The following is a 10,880-nucleotide window of genomic DNA, read 5'->3' as shown; positions in this document are numbered from 1 at the left end:
GAAAGATGCTTGTAAAATACTTTGGGACAGAGGGAAGATGTGAAAGAGAGCACAAGCTGAGACTTTACAAGATACTTAAAAACAAAAGCAATCGGGGGTGGGGGGGAAGTACCTCCCTTCCCTACAAATAAAAGCCCTACACATTCCAGAACAGTTCTCGAATCTATTTCTCTGAATTGTCTGAACTGGCTGTCTATACTTCAAAAGCCAAGAAATTAGGGTTCTCAGTACAAGATATGTTGATGCTGTGCTCAAGGGTTCAAATATCACTTACAGAAGACCCTGCCTCTTATACTAGATAAAAGCAGTGAAGAATTTCAGTCAGCTCCTGATTACCTAAACAGGGAACTTGGGAAATAAGGCATGAACATATACATATGCCATGCTCTAAGAATACACAAAGCTGCTCTGGAGAAAAGGAGAGAGAAAAGAAAGAGTGGGATGCTATTAATGATGGAGCACAGATTCCTAATGTGTAAGTCTACACAGGCCACTGCCATCCATGCATCCTAGATGCAGAAGCAGCACACAGAATGTGTCAGCTCTGCTGTCAGGCCATACTGACTCAGCACTGTGTATGATCCAGGCTGAAGAATCCACCACCTGGATGTCATTTTATAAATCTGTAGCCAGTGCTTCAGGCATTTTTCTTTATAAGGCTATTTCTCCAATAGCTTTGCAGGGAACTTATCTGATAAATGAGAGTGCATGGGGATGTTTACTCACAAGTCCTACTGGGCATAAGATGGCTTATCCTGAGACTGGTATGATGCATTAGCATCTATCATGTGGTTGGTTAAACTGCAACCAAGAGATCAACCCTCAAAAATCAAAAGCTGGCTGACTAAGGATTTCCTCCAGTCTTCTGCTAAAGCCACAGTGAACAGACTATGCTAGAAACTGTTGTTTCTACTTAAGATTTCATTGCAGATTTCAAGGAGGACTTTACAAAGCACACCAAGGGACATGGTGCACCAATACTGCTTGTTCAGTGAAGAGGTGCTGAATATTTTGAAAGGGAGAATGCTACTTTCACTAGCACCAGTCAAGCTTATTTACACACACCCTGGCAATACAGCAACTGTGCACCTTCCTGCTTGGGTAAGGGCTGTGTGTGCCTGTATTTCCCCTTCCAACCCCTTCTGTGGCCTCATCTCTGCTGAGCAAACCCTGATCCATGGGAAATTCCCATGCAACCTCTACTTGGTTCATGTGGGGTGAGAGGAGTTGCAACCTCAGTTGAGGTCAGGGAGCACAGCTCAGGGAAGAGGAAGCAGCTCTGGTACTGGTCCTGCAGAGACATTTGGAGTGCCCACCTGCATGATGTCCTGAAGGCTTTCAGTGAAGGACAGCTCAGCCTCCACCATGTAGAACTCTGCCAGATGCCGGCGACTCTGTGAATTTTCTGCTCGGAATGTTGGGCCAAAGGTGAAAACATGGGTAAAAGCCCTGCAAGACGTCAAGAAACAGGAAGGTTAGGTCCAGCACACAAGTGTTACACCTAAAGCCCTCACACTTCTCCCACGATCTAGAAACACTCATGTTTCCACTTCATCTTTGACCAGTTTAATGGTGCTGCTGGATATGCTGCTCTTACGTTCCTTTATCCAGGCACAAAGAGGGTTATTCACAACTCTTCATGAGTCAGGGAGGTTGCACATAGCCTGTTTGGCTTTCACTGAACAGAAGTCATGCTCAGAACACTTTTTGTAACTGTAGGAATAAAAACCAATATTCTGCAGAACCATATAACTGGAGAAGCACCCAGACATGGCACCTGTCAGGCTCTCCTCATCCACATCCCTTCCTGTTTCTTTGGCTGCAATGTCTGACCTTCACGGGTGCTGTGAGACCCCAGAGCTCAACAGAGCAGAGAGGGTCCTGCTGCTGAAGTTGCTGGGCTGGTGAAGCCCAGCAGGATGGATGCACGGTGCATGGCTTGCAGTCCCCCTCTAGTGGCAATACCGAAGTTTATTGCTGAAAGCCTTTGAGAAAAGGAACTGGGCTCCTTCCACACACCTAAAAATGGTTCAGTTAAACGGGGTCCTTACTGCAGAGAACACATCTGGGATAACATTTGATACTGAAGCAACCAATGCATTTCCTATGATGAAGACATTTCTCCAGCCACCTTCTGGGGCGTCTATTTAAAATGCAACCTGTCTTGTCCTGCAGTCATGTCATGCCGTGTTTCCCCTTCCTTCATAAGAAACCTTCCTATCAAGCACCAATACACCTTCCAGAATTTTATCTTTACATGGGAAGCTGCACTCCAAGCAATGCCTTTTCCACTGTGGGCTAGGAACACTTGAGCTCCTGGACATCATCAAGCCAGCAAGAGTTTCCCAAACAGATGCTGTGACAGCTGTGTTTCCTCTCATGCTGCATGGGAAAGCAAACCATGACTGGGGAAGAGAGAGAGCTGCTTCAGAAAAACCATGAACTGGGCAGCTGCTATCTTTGGTACATCTTTAATTTGATGATATTTTTAGCTGCAGACAGCATGTAGGAGAAAAAGAACCCGATCAGTAGAGATTAAGCACAGTTTGACACTCATGAAAGGATTCGTGCTAATTGCTGGGGTTGGCATTTGACTTGCATCTTGCTCTGCAAGCTGTCAACTTAAAGAGGATGTTCACTGAAGTTTCTGAACAGGCTAATTTTGTTAAACTGAAGTTTAAATAAACAACAGTAGAAAAAAGCAGCATTTTTCCTTGGCCCCTTATGGAGACATCTGCACTGCAAATAAAGGAACACACACATTCTGCTTCACTCATCTGTTCCCTCATGACACATGTTGGTTAAAGGTTACAATCCACAGAAACAGCACTTTCTTTTTCCTTCAGATGCTAGTAGTAAGCATGCCAGAAGAAAGTTTCAAGTCAAGACTGAATACATAGCCTGCCTGTAGGTTTCTTTTCCCCATGGCTCTACTTTTCCACCTACAAAAACCACTTTCTGTCTCCGCTTTGCTCCTGTAGCTTCACTCTCTCACACTTGACCACAGCATCTATAATGCTTACCAGATTTTGCAGCAAACATCTTTCCTCAAGCATCATTTTCAGCATGCCTCTTTTCCCTCTGCTGCCTTTCTCGCTTGCTGTGATGTTACTGTACATTTCTGCTGTCACTTGATCATCCTCCTTCAAACTGCCCTTTGCAACAGCATCTATAAAACCTCAGCAATGTTTAGATAAGCTATGCACCAAGACTATTACTCACTGCACAGGTCAGTATTATATCATCAATTTATTGTGATTCCCCATCTATGTCCACCTGTCATCTTGGATTATACAGAAACACATGTTCTTCCTCACAAGGCCTTTTTGGCTTGTTTCTTTTTCCCCTCATGTTCCTACAGCACCTAGCACGACAAGGTCTTGGATCCAACACTTAAGAGCCTCAACTGCTATAGCAATACAAACAATAAATATGAAACAATAAGTCATGTGGTCAAAACTGGTTTAAGGCAGAACTGGTCAAAAACTTTTGCTTGCCAGATTGCAGATGTTGACCTGCAGAGGGAAACAGGAGACAGAGGTTCTTGCCATACCTGTGCCCACATTTCAGGTTTTCACTAATATATTTCAGTTTGAAGCTCTACAGTTAAAGAAAGAATTTTCCCTAAATAAGTGAGTTTAGTCACAAGTTCAGTTTGTGACTGAGCCAGGATCAGACACAAGAGAAAAATACTTTGAAAAGCTTGCAACTGCTGAAGTACCCACCCAGTTCTGCTCTGTTTGATGTGCAGGTCTGTAATTTCTCACTGACATGAAGTCCCCAAAGTAATACTTAAAATTAACATGTGATACTAGCTGGATAGCAGGAGATCCTGTCCCACAGAGCAACAATTTGGATTCAGCAAGAGACATTTCTCAGCAGTTGTCCAGGCACAGGCACTGACACTTCAGTTACTGCAGGTTATTGTGGCAGGTGACAGACTCCAGCCATGCAGGCTACTAAGAGCACTTTGAGCTGTGCTTATTTCCTACTGAACAGCAGCCCAAGCACGATGACTAGTTACTTATCTTCCAAGGGGCTTACCAACTGCAAGACACCTAAAAACAAAAAAATAAATTAAAAAAACCAAACACACACCCTTATTGCTCCAAGATATCAACTATGGTCAAACACTTCACAGTCACAGATTCATTCTGTACTGCAAGAATAAAGCCTCTCTGTGCCCGAGACAGAGCTTTTGGGAAGGGCAAGTGCAGAACAACTCCCACAGGAAGAGATTTCTGTCTTTTCTCAACTATAGGCATCCTGTCAGGACCAATCTTCTCCAGCTTGCACACCGAGCACCACCTATGTTTACAAAATAAACCGTTAATACTGCAACTCCATGGACTATCTCAAAGTGCTCAAAACAGTAAGGGTAAGGCCTTTGTGATAGCCTATAGAAATTAACATCACTGGTGTGGGGCTCAATTTGCCTGCCCACCCTTTGGAAGAAAGGAAAAATCAACACCCAACTCCCCCCAAAATAAACCCACATCTGCAGGGAGGGAAAGAATCATTCATTTCTCAGGCTAATTGTAAAGGGAAAAGATAGATACAAATAATTGTGAGAACTTCACCACGATCATGGGACCCTGGCAAAGGGAAACTAGCCAGATGTCATGCTGGCAAAGCAATCAAAGGAGTGCAGTAAATGCATGTCACCTGGTAACAGCAATGTAGCACTGACCAGAGGGCTGGGCATAACAGAGAAACACAGCTAAAAATACATATAGTCACTGTTATCAACTCTATGCATGAACAATAATTTTCCATCCAGGCATTTATATAGTTTATTGTGCTCTGCAATTCAAGATATTAAGCAAATGTTGACTACACAAATCCAGCCTTTATTTGTACTTTGCTGCTATAAAAGAAACATATCCGTGATTTGATACACTGCTGTATCACACTCAGCATGTATAAATATATTGGAAAAGAGGGATGGGAGCTGACTCTGGTCCGATTTCATGGTACCGAGGGCAAAACCAGTCATTTTGTTCTGTGTGCATTCAGCACCTAGCACAATGAAGCCTCAGTCCAGGGCTGTGACTCCTATGCTCTACGATGCAAATAATCAATCATTTAACATTCCCAGACCTCTGTAAGACTTTCAGCATTTAAAAATAACTTGAAAATTCTGGCTATGTCTCCAAGAGTGCCTAGGTCAGCTGGGGTTGTGGGCAGTCAAGAGTCTTAAAAAAAAAAAAGATCACTAGTGCTATTTCCTCATCTCCAACAAAAGCACACACAGAGAGGAAAAAAAAAAGCCAAATAATCTGTCAAGCCTCTTTCCTTAGCCATTACAGGCAGAGCAGTAATGTCTGTAACACTGTCCTTGTACGTGCTACCAAAGAACACAAGAGAGGCTTTGAAACAAGTCCCTTTGCAGTCAGCTTCACCCACATCAGAGCTCTGGACAGCAAGCCCAAGTGCGTTTATGCAGTTCACAGGCACTGCCAGGGTCGACACCAGAAGAAGGCACAGAGTCACTTAATTAATTGCTCCCTTTCTGTGACTGTATGTTGCTCTGCCCAGTTCTCTGGGAAAATCTGAGAGCTTAATGTGGAGGCCAAGAGAATACTCACAGCACTCCCTCCGACATACTGAAATACAGCAAAAGCCAGAGCCTCATCCTGAAGAACACTGACCTTATTCACCCTGGTCCAGTGAAGGGCTCAGCCACTTTCTAGCTACAGGCTTACAAGAGTCCAATTGGACACTGAAGCAGCACCTGGAAGCACTGCTGGAGCACAGCTGTCTTCTGCATGGATGGTCAGTCGGTGTTGCAACAGGCTGCACTTGTGCTCTCCAACCTATGAACACCCAGGAAGGGAGAAACTTCCCTTTTTTCACCTTTATTTCACAAGCTACTAAAACAGTCTTCAGAAGTAGCCACCTTTCTCCCTTTGGGAGCTTTCTGCCATGCAGAATGAAAGCTCATTTCATTTGAACTTGTTGACAATTCATTACAGAGGCAGTGATAGAAACCAATAGAGAAGTAATAAGCATCCGTGCCCAAAGCCGCTTAAAATCATTCTTTTAATTAAATTCATGCAATGTTTGTAGGCCTCAGCGTCTCTGCCTTACTGGCAATTTTTACGCTGCAATCCAAATAGAATTAATTCTGCTGATGGTTCCCAAGCCAAGAATGCATTGTGCTCCTTCTCTGAGCCAGGACTCCACACTGCTACCGAGGTAATAAAGACTTATTTGTGCTGTCGAACCAATGGGATATAACTCTGAGCAAGGCTATTAATCAAGAAGATGCAATCCCTGCATGGTCAGCTTACAGCCAATGCCAAGGTCACACCACACAGTAGTGACACAGCTGGAGGCAGAAGTTGGTTGCTGTGACTCAGGGCTAAGCACTAAACCACACCAGTACACACAGGGAGCAAAGACAGTTTTAAAAACTTAATCATCCCAGTGACTCCTACTCTCAACCATAAAAATACATTACCAACATGGCAGGGGGGAACAATACATTTGGGATGAGATTGAGGGCACCACTCTCACCCCGAAATACTACAGGTGTCTGCATAAACACAAATATAGCGATTACTTTGACAAGGTCTGCAGTGAAGAGATAAGCTGAACAGTGACTTGTGTCAAATCTCATCTTTGGCCATGCTAAATGAACACAGCACATGACCCTTCAACACAGTATGCTCCCCTGCATCATGATCCACCAACCCCTCGCCACACACACAAATCTAGATTGCAAGAAAAATCTAGAAGCAATAACTTGGAACCCAAGGACAAAACAACACATGATGTCAGCAGAGGAGGAAAGAACAGCAATGTGACCCTACACCCCAGGAGTTTAGCTTTGTCAACCCATTGTCCTGTCCCTTAAGAAGGGAAGAAGTTAATAAAGCGAGCCATCTGATTTAATTCCACTCTGTTCCAGCATGACCATATTGATTTTGAGCATGGAGGACGTGCCTGCTCCATTGAAATAAGCAGATGACTTTGCCCAGCTGCCAAGAGACACCAGTTGGCTGCAGTGCTTGACCCAAACATGACTGGGATTGTTCAGGGGAGCTGAAATCTCTACGTTGAAAGATGTTCTGGCCCTGTGCAAAAAAACCACACACACAGACAACCATTCAAACATACCAACTCAATGTCTCCAGGGCCTAGTTTTTGGAGGAGCTGGAAACCCAAAGATCCTAATGATGCTAGTGAGGTACAGGTGCCCAGCAGTTTGGAGAAGAGTCCGAATACTTTATATCCTTGAGCTAGGCAGACTGTTAAAAAACCCCACCATCTAAGTTGGACAGAAATACCTGAGTTTTAACCTCAATGTAAAAATAATACCACCACAACAATTGTTTGGTGGTTTGGATTTTGCCTAGTGAAGAAGTACATTTCCGTTAAAAAGGCAGAAGAAGGGACTGAACTTTATCCAGAAAAAGGAGTTTTAAAAAACTCCTCATAGGACATGCCATTTCTGTCTGCCCTTTGAGGTAATGCAGATTAGAGAAGCTGCATCTTGACAAGGGCTTTTGTAGCAGTATGTGAAGCTTAGGCTTGGGCAGCAGAGCTAGTGTGCTGAATGCTAAGGTTTCAGCTCATGCTGTGATGAGATGGGGATGTACTTCCTCTTGTAAGCAGCCAAAAATAAATACATAAATTAAAAATAAATAAAAAAAGGAGAGAGAGGAAAAAAAAAAGCTAAGTTCCCAGACAGGGACTGGGAAGTGCCAACTTCCCCCCTAGCCAGTCAGACTGAAGCAGTTTCTCATCACTGTGACCCATGATGCCTGTGAGGTTACATGCACACAGCACCCTCCTGCCATGCTCCAGGACCAGATTTCCCCTTGCCATAGCCTCTGCTCCAGCTTCAGCAGCAAAAAAACAGAAGAGGGGACAAGGATGCTCCTCAAGGTCATCCATCTCCACTTGAAAATGATCCAGACACACTTGAGTAATTAACAACATGACCCATATACCCTAATTACCTGGCAAAGCACCCAGAATTTTGTTTATTAAACCTCACAGCACAGCTAGACACTGGATTGTTAGTCTACAGATGGCAGGAGAATAGGGGGAAATTGAGACAAAGGACATAAGAGTTACTCAGAGCCATACAAGTCGTCTGCTCCAGGCTCAAAGAACTCATCAGCCCGGGTCCTCCACCCTTTTATGCAACACTTGTACTTTATTCTCAGTGGAATGTTGTTTTGTCCTAGTTTTTATATTATTGTTTCTAATTAAAGTCAATAAAATGACCGATTAGCAATGAAAACTCAAGCTGGGTTGATGAAAGCCACCAGAGTATGAGTGAGCATTTATTCAAATAACCATTTCCTATGCTGTAGCTAACACAGATCTTCTGTAAAGCAGTGATATAAAATGCTTCAAAGATTTAAATAAAACAAGGACCAAAGATGTTTTTCAAAACTTAATCATCCCAATGACTCCTACTCTAAGCCATAAAAATATATTACCAACCTGGCAGGGGGAGAAACAATTGGGTTAAACCTTTTTCCTTTCAAAGTGGAAAACCCCATGTTCACTGGAAACTGCATTATAACAGCAACGAAGAGGATTTTTTCCCCGCAGATGGATATTGGTTTTAAGAACTCTGCAAATATGAATCATGACAAGAAAATGCATTGGTTGGTCCATTAGTGCACAAAAGGAGTTACAGTTCAGGCCACAGAACAAAGTCTGGGTGTACCTATTTAAAATCTCCAAGGCCTCAAATTCTACAGTAACTAAAAGTAAGCAACTGTACCAAAAAAATTACGAAAATCTGTATTAAATGCAACATGTCCCAACTGACTACAACATGAATCTATGTCCTTATTCTACTATGACTGCAAATTGAAGAATTTCAGGACACACACTAATGGATATTGCATCTATTTTAAGGAAAGCTGTGGGAGAAAACAGGGATGAAGCTGCCTGACTTCATGTCTCATCCTGGAGACACTTCTCAGGGTATAGAGGCTTCCAGCAAAGCAGGAGCTGGAGCCTGAACACAAGGCACACCTTCGTGCTCTCGTAAGCTATCAAGTTTGCCATGGCATCATAAGCCACTGATGGTCAGCTGAGCTGCTGCAAGAGGCCATCTGCAGGCTTCTTGTTTGCCTCAGCCATAAAGTAACACAAGTTTGCAGAAGCCACCATGAATGTGGCTACTACAGCATGGGGACATGTGGGCAGAGGGTTATAATAGCCCTATTGTAACTCACTAAGTCACAGCTTCTTAATCCTCTGCAGGTCTCCCAGTGTTGCCTGAGCACACAGGTGAAGCTGAGCTGCAAGGCCCTATGCAACATGGATGCTGGGCTCTCTGACACAGATCCTGCAGGACCTACTACTGCTTGGAATAGGGATGACGAGATTCAGAGAAGAAAAAGGGACTGTGCACTAGATTCAAGACAGAAACATAATGGTTTATTTTAGCTTACTTGTAAAAGGAGGACAGAAATTTAAGCTGATGACATGTTTCACCAGATGAGCATAAAACCTGTTCTTCTGTTGCTACCTACACTTGATTTCTACAGCCAGGAGATAAAACAAAGCACACATAGTCCAAGACTGCTGGCAACACCCTCCATGTATAGATCCCAGGAACATGGCTGAACTGCACCTACCCTCAGTGCACACCATGCTTGCGAAAGCATTACCTGCTTCCCCTCCCAGAAACGTGGAGAGGGAAACAGGACCAACAGCATATCCACACAGACTGTACAGCTCCAACCAGCCAAGCAACCCTAGACTCACTGTTGTACCTACAGAGTTCATGTATTCGGCCTCCCAGTAACACAAAGTCATTAACAATCACTGCAGCAGTCATGAACCAGACTGAAGTGTGCAGTAATTGATTAAAAACAGACATGTCACAGTTGCTTTTTATAGCTTCAGTTAAGTGTCAGCCTAATTAATGGAAGTTAGTGTGCTAATTATAAGAGTCTGCGTTATGAGTCAGACTCAAACAAATGTTGTGCAAGAAATGTCAGAGATTTTTTTCAGACATCCAAGATAAATAATTACATTTATTTTTGTTACTTCTTAGCAACAGGAATGTTATACAACTGGACATCATTCCTGCAGCTGCATTCAGAAGTATTTAAAATTGTACAATGTAGAGCAAATATTTGCTTAAAAACAATGGGATCCATTTCATCATTAGCAAGTAATTTTGGAATCAAATTTTAAGATGGCATGTGCCAGACTGCTGAAAATGAAGCCTCTTTTATGGAAGGCAGCCTCAAACATCTTTTTTCAGCTCTGCAGTGTTTTCTTGAAAACCAGCCTAAAATGATAGCTTGCTCGCTCTCTCTCCATCTCCTCCATGCTTTGAAAAGCACTGAAATAATGGCATTTTAGAAGTGAAACCAGTATGATTTCAGTACCTTCTGAAACCAACAGAAAATTCAGTGAGTTCAGCTCTCTACAAACTCAGGCAGACACAGCCAAAATGGTCTAGATGATTGAGATTTTTATTTTAGAGCCTCTCTGCAACCAGCAAGACCAGCTGCAGAATTGCAGAGAATGATTGGATTAGGCAAAACAGCAGCATAATATACAATGGTTTAGAAATCAAGGGGATGTGCTTGAAGATAAGGGAGGGAGATTAATTATGTGTCAACTAAACCCAGTTTGATATCTTGATATTAACAGGCAGAGGTCAGCATGAAAGGCTGAGATTTTAAGTTGGCAGGAAAACACAGGTCCTGAGGATGTTGAACTGAAAGCAAACTAGAGAGAGAATTCATCAAGATGATCTTGTGCATGAGATAGGTGGAGTGGAAAATGAGAATGAAGCCAAGAAAAAACTTAGGAGAAAATAACTCAGGCTGGAAGGGACCTCAGGTCACTGTTCCAGTCTTCTGTTCAAAGTAGGGTCAGCAAGAAGGCCA

General features: G+C 43.1%; 1 protein-coding gene across 1 annotated transcript in view; it reads right to left on the bottom strand.

Moving 5' to 3' along the window:
- NARS2 (asparaginyl-tRNA synthetase 2, mitochondrial (putative)) overlaps nt 1-1,772 on the bottom strand; it is a 21,558-nt gene extending 19,786 nt beyond the window's left edge. Inside the window, exons 1-2 of the mRNA XM_009076326.1 lie at nt 1,765-1,772; nt 1,317-1,449 (exon numbers count right to left, since the gene is read on the bottom strand). Coding sequence (XP_009074574.1) covers nt 1,317-1,449; nt 1,765-1,772 — 141 coding nt within the window. The remainder of the gene's footprint in view (nt 1-1,316; nt 1,450-1,764) is intronic.
- Between the last annotated feature and the right edge of the window lie 9,108 nt (nt 1,773-10,880).

The sequence above is a fragment of the Acanthisitta chloris genome, unplaced genomic scaffold (assembly GCF_000695815.1).
Source record: "Acanthisitta chloris isolate BGI_N310 unplaced genomic scaffold, ASM69581v1 scaffold9660, whole genome shotgun sequence".
Taxonomy (NCBI): Eukaryota; Metazoa; Chordata; class Aves; order Passeriformes; family Acanthisittidae; genus Acanthisitta; species Acanthisitta chloris.
Note: the sequence above shows the minus strand (reverse complement) of the source record. Positions and strands in the feature narration are given on the sequence as shown.